Consider the following 13,195-nt stretch of genomic DNA (forward strand, 5'->3'; position numbering starts at 1 on the left):
CCCTTTCCCATTTCTTGTTTCTCTCAGGTTTGTCAAAGATCAGATGGCTGTAGATGTGTGGTATTATTTCTGAGGACTCTGTTCTGTTCCATTGGTCTATATCTCTGTTTTGGTACCAGTACCATGCTGTTTTGGTTACTGTAGCCTTGTAGAATAGTTTGAAGTCAGGTAGCATGATGCCTCCAGCTTTGTTCTTTTGACTTAGGATTGTCTTGGCAATGCGGGCTCTTTTGGTTCCATATGAACTTTAAAGCAGTTTTTTCCAATTGTGTGAAGAAAGTCATTGGTAGCTTGATGGGGATGGCATTGAATCTATAAATTACCTTGGGCAGTATGGCCATTTTCATGATATTGATTCTTCCTATGCATGAGCATGGTATGTTGTTCCATTTGTTTGTGTCTTCTTTGATTTCACTGAGCAGTGGTTTGTAGTTCTCCTTGAAGAGGTCCTTTACATCCCTTGTAAGTTGGATTCCTAGGTATTTGATTCTCTTTGAAGCAATTGTGAATGGAAGTTCATTCATGATTTGGCTCTCTGTTTGTCTGTTACTGGTGTATAAGAATGCTTGTGATTTTTGCACATTAATTTTGTATCCTGAGACTTTGCTGAAGTTGCTTATCAGCTTAAGGAGATTTTGGGCTGAGACAATGGGGTTTTCTAGATATACAATCATGTCATCTGCAAACAGGGATAATTTGACTTCTTCTTTTTCTAACTGAATACTCTTGATTTCTTTCTCTTGCCTGATTGCCCTAGCCAGAACTTCCAACACTATGTTGAATAGGAGTGGTGAGAGAGGGCATCCCTGTCTTGTGCCAGTTTTCAAAGGGAATTTTTCCAGTTTTTGCCCATTCAGTATGATATTAGCTGTGGGTTTGTCATAAACAGCTATTATTTTGAGGTACGTTCCATCAATACCGAATTTATTGAGCGTTTTTAGCATGAAGGGCTGTTGAATTTTGTCAAAAGCCTTTTCTGCATCTATTGAGATAATCATGTGGTTCTTGTCTTTGGTTCTGTTTATATGCTGGATTACGTTTATTGATTTGCAAATGTTGAACCAGCCTTGCATCCCAGGGATGAAGCCCACTTGATCATGATGGATAAGCTTTTTGATGTGCTGCTGAATCCGGTTTGCCAGTAATCTATTGAGGATTTTTCCATTGATGTTCATCAGGGATATTGGTCTAAAATTCTCTTTTTTTGTTGTGTCTCTGCCAGGCTTTGGTATCAGGATGATGTTGGCCTCATAAAATGAGTTAGGGAGGATTCCCTCTTTTTCTATTGATTGGAATAGTTTCAGAAGGAATGGTACCAGCTCCTCCTTGTACCTCTGGTAGAATTCAGCTGTGAATCCATCTGGTCCTGGACTTTTTTTGGTTGGTAGGCTATTAATTATTGCCTCAATTTCAGAGCCTGCTATTGGTCTATTCAGGGATTCAACTTCTTCCTGGTTTAGTCTTGGAAGAGTGTAAGTGTCCAGGAAATTATCCATTTCTTCTAGATTTTCTAGTTGATTTGCCTAGAGGTGTTTATAGCATTCTCTGATGGTAGTTTGTATTTCTGTGGGGTCGGTGGTGATATCCCCTTTATCATTTTTTATTGTGTCTATTTGATTCTTCTCTCTTTTCTTCTTTATTAGTCTTGCTAGTGGTCTGTCAATTTTGTTGATCTTTTCAAAAAACCAACTCCTGGATTCATTGATTTTTTTGGAGGGTTTTTTGTGTCTCTATCTCCTTCAGTTCTGCTCTGATCTTAGTTATTTCTTGCCTTCTGCTAGCTTTTGAATGTGTTTGCTCTTGTCTCTCTAGTTCTTTTAATTGTGATGTTAGAGTGTCCATTTTAGATCTCTCCTGCTTTCTCTTGTGGGCATTTAGTGCTATAAATTTCCCTCTACACACTGCTTTAAATGTGTCCCAGAGATTCTGGTATGTTGTATCTTTGTTCTCATTGGTTTCAAAGAACATCTTTATTTCTGCCTTCATTTCGTTATGTACCCAGTAGTCATTCAGGAGCACGTTGTTCAGTTTCCATGTAGTTGAGCGGTTTTGATTGAGTTTCTTAGTCCTGAGTTCTAGTTTGATTGCACTGTGGTCTGAGAGACAGTTTGTTATAATTTCTGTTCTTTTACATTTGCTGAGGAGTGCTTTACTTCCAATTATGTGGTCAATTTTGGAATAAGTGCGATGTGGTGCTGAGAAAAATGTATATTCTGTTGATTTGGGGTGGAGAGTTCTATAGATGTCTATTAGGTCCGCTTGGTGCAGAGATGAGTTCAATTCCTGAATATCCTTGTTAACTTTGTCTCGTTGATCTGTCTAATGTTGACAGTGGAGTGTTGAAGTCTCCCATTATTATTGTATGGGAGTCTAAGTCTCTTTGTAAGTCTCTAAGGACTTGCTTTATGAATCTGGGTGCTCCTGTTTTGGGTGCATATATATTTAGGATAGTTAGCTCTTCCTGTTGAATTGATCCCTTTACCATTATGTAATGGCCTTCTTTGTCTCTTTTGATCTTTGATGGTTTAAAGTCTGTTTTATCAGAGACTAGGATTGCAACCCCTGCTTTTTTTTGTTCTCCATTTGCTTGGTAGATCTTCCTCCATCCCTTTATTTTGAGCCTATGTATGTCTTTGCATGTGAGATGGGTCTCTTGAATACAGCAGACTGATGGGTCTTGACCCTTGATCCAGTTTGCCAGTCTGTGTCTTTTAATTGGAGCATTTAGTCCATTAACATTTAAGGTTAATATTGTTAGGCGTGAACTTGATCCTGCCATTATGATATTAACTGGTTATCTTGCTCGTTAGTTGATGCAGTTTCTTCCTAGCCTCGATGGTCTTTACATTTTGGCATGTTTTTGCAATGGCTGGTACCAGTTGTTCCTTTCCATGTTTAGTGCTTCCTTCAGGGTCTCTTGTAAGGCAGGCCTGGTGGTGACAAAATCTCTAAGCATTTGCTTATCTGTAAAGGATTTTATTTCTCCTTCACTGATGAAACTTAGTTTGGCTGGATATGAAATTCTGGGTTGAAAATTCTTTTCTTTAAGAATGTTGAATATTGGCCCCCACTCTCTTCTGGCTTGTAGAGTTTCTGCCGAGAGATCTGCTGTTAGTCTGATGGGCTTCCCTTTGTGGGTAACCCGACCTTTCTCTCTGGCTGCCCTTAAGATTTTTTCCTTCATTTCAACTTTGGTGAATCTGGCAAGTATGTGTCTTGGAGTTGCTCTTCTGGAGGAGTATCTTTGTGGCGTTCTCTGTATTTCCTGAATTTGAATATTGGCCTGCCCTACTAGGTTGGGGAAGTTCTCCTGGATGATATCCTGAAGAGTGTTTTCCAACTTGGTTCCATTTTCCCCCTCACTTTCAGGCACCCCAATCAGACACAGATTTGGTCTTTTTACATAATCCCATACTTCTTGCAGGCTTTGTTCATTTCTTTTTCTTCTTTTTTCTTTTGGTTTCTCTTCTCGCTTCATTTCATTCATTTGATCCTCAATCGCTGATACTCTTTCTTCCAGTTGATCGAGTCGGTTACTGAAGCTTGTGCATTTGTCACGTATTTCTCGTGTCATGGTTTTCATCTCTGTCATTTCGTATATGACCTTCTCTGTATTAATTCGTCTAGCTATCAAATTCTTCCACTCTTTTTTGAAGATTTTTAGTTTCTTTGCGCTGGGTACGTAATTCCTCCTTTAGTTGTGAGACGTTTGATGGACTGAAGCCTTTTTCTCTCACCTCATCAAAGTCATTCTCTGACCAGCTTTGATCTGTTGCTGGCGATGAGCTGCGCTCCTTTGCAGGGGGAGATGCGCTCTTATTTTTTGAATTTCCAGCTTTTCTGCCCTGCTTTTTCCCCATCTTTGTGGTTTTATCTGCCTCTGGTCCTTGATGATACTGACGTACTGATGGGGTTTTGGTATAGGTGTCCTTCCTGTTTGATAGTTTTCCTTCTAGCAGTCAGGACCCTCAGCGGTAGGTCTGTTGGAGATTGCTTGAGGTCCACTCCAAACCCTGTTTGCCTGGGTATCAGCAACAGAGGTTGCAGAAGATAGAATATTGCTGAACAGCGAGTGTACCTGTCTGATTCTTCCTTTGGAAGCTTCCTCTCAGGGGTGTACTCCACCCTGTGAAGTGTGGGGTGTCAGACTGCCCCTAGTGGGGAATGTCTCCCAGTTAGGCTACTCAGGGATCAGGGACCCACTTGAGCAGGCAGTTTGTCCCTTCTCAGATCTCAACCTCCGTGTTGGGAGATCCACTGCTCTCTTCAAAGCTGTCAGACAGAGTCGTTTGCGTCTGCAGAGGTTTCTGCTGCTTTTGTTGTTGTTGTTGTTTAGTTGTGCCCTGTCCCCAGAGGTGGAGTCTGCAGAGACAGGGAGGTTTCCTTGAGCTGCTGTGAGCTCCACCCAGTTCGAGCTTCCCAGCGGCTTTGTTTACGTACTTAAGCCTCAGCAATGGCGGACGCCCCTCCCCCAGCCTCACTGCTGCCTTGCAGTTAGATCGCAGACTGCTGTGCTAGCAATGAGGGAGGCTCCATGGGCGTGGGACCCTCCCGGCCAGGTGTGGGATATAATTTCCTGGTGTGTCCATTTGCTTAAAGCGCAGTATTGGGGTGGGAGTTACCTGATTTTCCAGGTGTTGTGTGTCTCAGTTCCCTTGGCTAGGAAAAGGGATTTCCTTCCCCCTTGCACTTCCCAGGTGAGGCGATGCCTCGCCGTGCTTCAGCTCTCGCTGGTTGGGCTGCAGCAGCTGACCAGCACCGATTGTCCGGCACTCCCTAGTGAGATGACCCCAGTACCTCAGTTGAAAATGCAGAAATCACCGGTCTTCTGTGTCGCTCGCGCTGGGATTTGGAGACTGGAGCTGTTCCTATTCGGGCATCTTGCTCATAAATGTATTTATTAATAAATCCTAATCCAGCTGCTCTTACGTTACATATACTAATTAATATTTTTAATTTTAAATATTTTAAAATAATTTTCTCATAGATGTTATTTAACATTCCATTCAAAAGCTGCATTAATTCCCAATGTAACTATCTATTATTGTCGAAGACCTTAGAAAAATGCCAAAAAATGACAAAAGAAAATGTATAATGTAGACTTTCATTTAAAATTACAACATTTGCAAATACATGAAAATATTGAAAATACTGTTGTTTTATTATTCTTATATAATCAAATAAAGTACATGCTTACAGCATGAATGATTTCTTACATATATAAATAATACATAAAATTGTATAGCTTTTGTCCTAGTATTTTAAACTTGTGAACTTTTCAATATTAGTTACACCATAGAAGGGAGACAACCATAATACTATATAATTAAATGAGACAATTATTGAATCATACATTTTGTAAGGTAGTTGATAAAAGTTATTATACATTGGACATTAAATTATTTATAGCTTTTTTCCTTTCTCTCTAAAGATTATAAACAGTTATAAACTGAAACCACTGCCCTTTCCATTAAAAGTAACCTCCCGCAACCCCACTGTACTCCAGCCTGAGCAACAGAGTAAGACAGCCTCTAAAGAATGAATGAATGAATGAATGAATAACATAATGCAACTGGAACTTTCTTCTGTTATTTTGAAAATGTGACCAAATTATTCATTGTTTTAAGTACTGTTTTACCTTTGGGAAAGTGTATTTGTGTGTGTGCGCATGTGTATGTTTGTAAAAATAAGCAGAAAATAAGCTGACTTAAAAGCACCAATCTAAATATAGGAGAAAAAAACCCTTAAGGGAATAAATGCTTCCATGAATATATATAACACACACAAAAAATTCATTTAAAGCTGTTATGATTCCTGTGCTGAGTTGCAAACATATTATTTCAAAGCTCTTTTTTTTTTTTTTTTTGAGACAGAGTCTTGTTTTGTCACCCAGGCTGGAGTGCAGTGGCACTATGTCAGCTCACCGCAAGCTCCGCCTCCCGGGTTCACGCCATTCTCCTGCCTCAGCCTTCCCAGAGCGGTGAAGAAAGAAAGACACAGATTACCCATTGTGGAGGTGAAAAAGGATATCATTTCAGTTTCTACAGAAATACAGAGGGACTGATAAGGAAATATGTCCTTAATGCCAATGAATCCAGCAATTCATTGGGACTGCAGGTGCCTGCCACCATGCCCAGGTAATTTTTTTGTATTTTTAGTAAAGATAGGGTTTTACTGTGTTAGCCAAGATGGTTTTGATCTCCTGACCTCGTGATCTGCCCGCCTCAACCTCCCAAAGTGCTGGGATTACAGGCATGAGCCACGGTGCCTGGCCTCAACGTTTTTTTTTGTTTTTAAAGGTTTCTGATGGTCTTGAGACTTAAATGTACTGAGAGAGCTAGCAAAGCGCAAATTATTTTTTCATCATATTTTACTACCAATATTTGTGATGCTTCTCAATCTACCAGGAAAAACCAACATGAAACCAAAATAAAAAAAGACAGTAATAGATGACCCTAGATACATGACAAAGAATAATCATAAAATAAAGATGTTCATAAAGTATTATTGTCTTAAAATATCAGTAATACTGCATTTCTTTTCTGCCACGCTGATTACTACAAAAGGAATATCGATACTTTATTTTTAGAAACAGGGTCTTGCTCTGTCACCAGGGCTGGAATGCGGTGTCATGATCGTAGCTCACTGCAGCCTTGAACTCCGGGGCTTAACCCATCCTCCCACTTCAGCCTCTTAAGTAGATAAGACTACAGGTACACGCCACCAGGCTTAGCTAATTTTTTTTTTTTTTTTTTACTTTTTGTAGAGGCAGGGTCTTGCTATGTTGCCCATGCCAATCTCAATCTCCTGGCCTCAAGTGATCCTCCTGCCTCTGCCTCTCAAAGTGCTGGGATTACAGACATGTGCCATTGCACCTGGCCAATACTTAATATTTTAATACATTATAGCCTAAAAAAAAAGGAATGTCCATTAAAGAGATAAAATTTTATACAGATGAAGTATCATCTGTAGAAAATATCTGTAAAATATTAAGAATACTATCCAAGCACACTCAAAATCTATCATTGAGACACAACCAGGGTAGAGTAGAGTTTGTCAATTAAAAAAATAACTATGGTTACAAAGCAACAAAAGCTCAAGGGCGCAAAGATACATTTCTGTTCCCACTACTCCCACCCATCTGAATCACCCCCAAGAGACCAAATGAACAATTAAAGCTGTACTAAGAACTTAAATTATATTAGAAATGTCCAAAATTGTTATGTCATTTAATACATTTGTGCCTGTGTAATAAAAATAAATTTGAATACAGTAATATACCATTGAATAGAACATAAATATTAGGGGAGGGCAAAGGTAGTGCTTTGTTAAAATCTTAAATTTTTAACTCTCTTAGTGAGAAAGAATTATGACTATAATAATTTCTTGAATATCTGAAACTGTACACCTGGCAAAAACGGCACTGAAAATGAAATTTGATGACAGAATAGCATAAATTCACGGAAACAAAGCCAGAAATTTTTACTCAGTTTACAACAAGTTAATTTAGAAGTTAGAATTTATACCTAACACCACTGTTATTTAAAACACATGATTTTCATTTTGTATATTAATGTGTGTTAAGAATAAGTTTTATGACTTAGGCATCTGTGTGCACCAAGGATACTGGTCTGTAGTCTCCTTATAATTTTTTTTTCTAGTTTTTTTAAAAGGGTAATGCTTGCCTTATGAATTGAGTTGCAAAGTGTGCCCTTCTCTTCTATTTTTAAGAAGAGTCTAAGTACAACAGGTATTATTTGGTAAAACTCACCAGCAAGATTTCTGAGCCTGGTCTTTTCTTTGTGGGCAACATTTTCATTACAACTTTGATTCTTAAATTACAGAGCTACTTAAGTATTTCATTCACAGTGAGCTTTGGTACTTCCAAGAAATTTGGGATCTTTCAAGGAAATTCTCCATTTCATCTAAATTGCTGGATTCATTGGCATTAAGGACATATTTCCTTATCAGTCCCTCTGTATTTCTGTAGAAACTGAAATGATATCCTTTTTCACCTCCACAATGGGTAATCTGTGTCTTTCTTTCTTCACCGCTCTGACTATATGTTTATTAATTTTATTGATCTTCACAAAAATCCAGCTTTTAATTTTATCAGTTTTATTTATTTTTCTGTTATCTATTTCACTGATTTCTGCTCTTTATTATTTCAGTTCTTCAGCTTACTATAGATTTAATCTGCTCTTTTTCTTCTAGTTTCTTGTGAAAGCTGAGGCCACTAGCTTGAAACCTTTCTTGTTTTCTAATACAAAGCTTTTAATGCTATAATGGATAATTCAGCTGCATCCCACAGGACATGGTAAATCTTTCTTTTCAGTTTAAAATACTTTAATTTTCTTTGTTTTCTTCTTTGACTCGTGGGTTATTTAAAAGTATGTTGTTTCCCTTTTCAATATTTATAGATTTTCCGTCTATCTTTATATAACTGATTTCTAATTTAATTGTATAGTAAAATAACATTTTGTATGAGTTTAATCTTTTAAAATTTATTGAGATTGATTTTATGACATTAAATACAGTCTGTCTTGGTGATGTTCTGTGTATAGCTGAAAAGAATGCGTACTCAGCTGGTGGGTGAAACACTCTGATACCTACTTTGTTGATATTAATATAGTCATTTCGGCTTCCTTTTGATTACTGCTAATATTACTTTTTCCATCTATCTTTTTTTCCAACATATCTGTATCTTTAAAAGTGGGTTTCTTACAGACAGTATGTGGTTAGATTTTGCATTTTTATCCAATATGATAATCGCTATCTTTTAATGGGGTGTTTAAACTATTAATCTGATTGTTGACATAGCTGCATTTAAATCTACCATCTTGCTGTTTGTTCACTGTTGCTTCCGTCTATTCTTTGTTCCCTTCTACCGTCCTCTGGATTGAATATTTTTAAATTCTCATTTTATTTCATATTTAGCTTAACTTTCTGAGTTGCTGCTGTCATTGCTTTGGTATTTCCTTTAGGATTTATAATACATATCTTTATCATAGTCTACTGTCACATAATATTATGCTACTTTATGTATAAAATAATAATCTATTAACGGTCCTCTGTCTTCTGATCATTGTGCCATTATTGTCTGCTATTATTGTCTGTTTGTTACCTCTATGTATGTCAAAAATCCTATAATACACTTTTATTATATTTGGCTTGGATAATTAATGATCTCTTAGATTTAAAAAATGAGAAAGTTTTTATATCTACCACATATTTGCCATGTCTGGAGTCTTTCATTCTTTTGAATAGATCCAAATATCCATCTCATAACTTCTTCTAGTTGAGGTCTGCAAGTGATTAATTTTTTCAGTTTTTATGTCTATAAAAGTCTTTATTTTGCCTTTATTTTTGAAAAAAAAAATTTCACCAGGTATAAAATTCTAGGTTGACAAATTTTTCTTTCAGTACTGTGAAGGTGGTGTTCCACTGTGTTCTGGCTTACATTCTACCTAAGAAACCAAAATTTGCTGTTTTTTTTCTTTGTTTTTTACATGGAGTCTTGCTCTGTCACCCAGGCTGGAGTGCAGTGGCGCAATCTCAGTTCATTGCGAGCTCCACCTCCCAGGTTACGACATTCTCCTGCCTCAGCCTCCCAAGTAGCTGGGGCTACAGGGGCCCGCCGCTAATTTTTTGTGTTTTTCAGTAGAGACAGAGTTTCACCATGTTAGCCAGGATGGTCTCGATCTCCCAACCTCGTGATCCACCTGCCTTGGCCTTCTAAAGTGCTGGGATTACAGGTGAGGGCCACCGCGCCCAGCCTCTGCTCCCCTGTATTTAATTTAGCTTTTAAAGTTCCTCTAATTGTTCCTATGATTTTCTCTATTACTAGTTTCCAGGAATTGAAAATTGTGCTTTTATGTAGTTTGTTTTGTGTTTCTTCTGCCTACAGTTCATTGAATTCTTAGAATTTCTGAGTATATAGTTTTCATCAACTTTGAAACTTTTGGTCACTGCTTCTTCAAACATACTTTCTCTCCACTCTCCTCCTAGGATTCAAAATACACATATTAGTCTGCTTGAAGTTGTACCACAGTTCACTAACGATCTGTTCTTTTTTCCTCCATTCTTTCATATCAAGTAGTTTCTACTGCTATTTCTTCAAGCTTATTAATCCTTTGGTAGTACTATTCATAGTATTTTTCACCTTATTTTATTTTTCATCTGTAAAAAATCCACTTGTGTGATTTCTGCCATGTCTTTTTTCAACATGTTCATGCTTTCATCTACTTTCTTAAGCATATGCAGTCCATTTAATAATACTTGTTTTAATATCCTTGATGTCAATTGTATCATCTTTGTCATTTGTGAGTGTTTCTATTTTCATTTTCTTCTCATTATGGGTCATATATTCTGGCTTTTTGCATACTTCATATATCTCTATTTGGATGCTGGACATTGTACAATTTATATTGGGCTACTATTCATATTCTTCTAAATGTTTTTGGCTGTTTTTCCTAGGATGTAGTTATGTACTTAAAAACAGTTTAGTCCTTTCAGTCCTTTCAAAGTTTGCTTTAAAGATTTGTTAGGATGAACTAAGCCAGCCTTTATTAGTATAGGGCTAGTTTAATTCTACCACTGAAACAACAGCTTTCTGAGTACCCTTTCTCATACCCTGTGTATTACAAAGTTTCTCTACTCTGTTGGGAATGTGAACTATTCCCAGTCCTGTTTGTGCTACAGAGATGGTTCTACTGTTTCCTTTCTGGTGGATCTTATCCAAGCCTTATATCCATGCAATAGTCAGTATTCAACTGAAGACTCAGGACACGGGTCCTCTTGTAGACTTCTATAACTCTCTTTCTAAGCTCTTTGCTCTCTAATTCCTTGCCTTCTAAGCTGCAGATGTCTTAGTTTCCCCAATTTCCCAACTCTGACTTTTCAACTTAGGGAGACTTCTCAGCTTCCACCTAGGTTCCCTCTTCATGTTCTAAGAACTGGAAAATCTCTTCAGGCCATTAGCTAAAGCAATGGAGGGGTTTACCTTCTTTGTTTCTCCTCTCTAAATAATCCTGTTCTGCATGACCTGCTGTCTAACTGCTGAAAACTGTTGTTTCATATATCCTGCCCAGTTTCTTTGTTTAAAGCAAGAAGGTAAACTAGTCCCTGTGACTCCATAATGGCTCAAGCCAAGATCACTATTTAAAATAATAAGCAAAACCAAAATATTCAGTTTTAAAATCTGCTTTCATCTATGGACCACAATTACAGATCACAACTACACAGAAATGTAGGAACTCTTTATTCAAAACATGCTTGTTTAATTTGAAGATTCTGACTAGTAAGCAGCAAAAAGCATACAGTCATAAAAACAAAGGGAATTCCCTTTCAGTCATGCCTACAAAGATAATGTACAAACATGTGCAAAGTAGTCAAATGTTGCTACAATTACTCAATGTGCTCTGATGTTTCAGTAACTGAACATCTCAATATGATTATTATTAAGATTATGATGTACTTTATCTTAACCACTTACACATTTCCTAGATATAGCTGTATTCACTGAACTGGAAACCATGAACACTCTTGATGTCTAAATTATGGCCACCAGACATGGTACTGAAATAAGTTATAGTTCCATGGAAAAATACCTTATTCTAAATTTGATTCAGAAATATATAGATCAGTAGGGAGGAGGTACACTGACCAAAGTTAGGATAATGTGAAAAGCAACTATAACTTCAGTGGACTGAAGTACATCAAATATGTTTAAGTTGTTGAGCACATAGTGAAACTAAAACTAAGAATAAATTGGTCATCATGGAAACTATTATAGAAGAACCCCTTAAGATGAATATTAAAATAAAGGGAAAGAATCACATATTTATCCTGTCTTTGCTATATGAACTGTCCTTATTATATAAACGAATAGCAGATAAGAGAAACGTTCTCTTTACTGAAGTGACCTACATAATAAGTAGAGAAGGAAAGACAGAATTCGAATGTTTCCTATTTTGCAACTACTATACAGTAACAGATCTCAGCCTTAACCACCACTGGCTTCCAACATCTGAAATAGACACTAAGGTTCCACTAGCTAAATGAGTATCGGTATCATCTATGAAGTAGTCTTGCCAAAAATGAAAAATAAACCTGCATTTGATCAAGCCTCAGTAAATTATCCAATTTATAGGAAATCTGAGGGCAAAAAAAGAAAAAAATGTTAAAGACAATGGGGATGCAGCCAGAAAAAGCCAGCATCTGGAAGATTCTATCTTCAATAAATAAATGCCAAAAAAGGAGAGGTAAGGTAAGGAAGGGAAGCGAGGAGCAAGAGGAGAGAAAAGGCCTATCTATCAATCACAATTAATCCTTACTGGTTCTTAAAGTTAGAGGATTATAAATGTCTATAGTATATTATCATTCGTACAAAAGAAAAAATAGAATATATTTATGAATTTGCTTGTAAATGCACACAGTCTCTCTGGAAAAACATGAGAGAAACTGGTAACATGGTACCTGTATGGAAACTAGATAACCAAATGGCAGGTGGGAAAAAGATTTTTGTATCTTTTGAATTGTGTGAACATATTATCTATTGTAAAAAATAAATTGTGTGCTATTGCAATTACAAAGCTTGCCTAAACTAACCAATTAAGTTTTTAGAGAAACTGCTTTATATTAGAGAAATGACCATAGCTTTTACTAGCAAAAATAGTATTACCTCATCATATGTGTATCTGTAGTCAGCTTTCTTTGATTTGAGGTCCCATAAAACTACTGTTCCGGATTCAAAGCCAATCAAAAGCTGTGATAAAAGAAAAAGGCACATTACCTAAGAATGATATCAATTATAAAACATTTATTTGCTGACAATGAAAAAAACTACAATCATTCACATGCGTTGAGTATAAATGTATGATATAAACAAATATCTGTACTGCTAATTAGTAATCACACAAATGACAAATGAGAACACTGCATGGCATATTTATATGTCTTTGATGATCAGGGACTCAACATACAACTGACTTTTGAAAACAAAAACAGTACCATTTTGAAGTCTTTTCAAAACTTCTGTATTTTCAAGTTTACAAACTTTTCAAATTCTACACACTATGAGGCAATCTCATCTATTCCATCTATATATCGATTAGTTCCAAATCATATCCAGCCTACATCCCTCTGGTGAGATTCAGACACATAATTCTAGTGGCCACATCTCCACTTATCTACA

The 13,195-nt window shown here is 36.8% G+C and overlaps 1 protein-coding gene across 4 annotated transcripts in view; it reads right to left on the reverse strand.

Moving 5' to 3' along the window:
- The window catches only part of STXBP5 (syntaxin binding protein 5), a 207,442-nt gene that overhangs the window by 118,712 nt on the left and 75,535 nt on the right, over positions 1–13,195 (reverse strand). For all 4 annotated transcript variants that reach the window (XR_004442912.1, XM_033235135.1, XM_033235134.1 and 1 more), the window contains exon 7: positions 12,683–12,766. Coding sequence is in view for 3 of the 4 variants with exons in the window: in XM_033235135.1 (XP_033091026.1) it covers positions 12,683–12,766 (84 nt within the window). In the remaining variant the exon portion in view is untranslated. The remainder of the gene's footprint in view (positions 1–12,682; positions 12,767–13,195) is intronic.

This window comes from Trachypithecus francoisi, unplaced genomic scaffold (assembly GCF_009764315.1).
Source record: "Trachypithecus francoisi isolate TF-2019V2 unplaced genomic scaffold, Tfra_2.0 Lachesis_group15, whole genome shotgun sequence".
Taxonomy (NCBI): Eukaryota; Metazoa; Chordata; class Mammalia; order Primates; family Cercopithecidae; genus Trachypithecus; species Trachypithecus francoisi.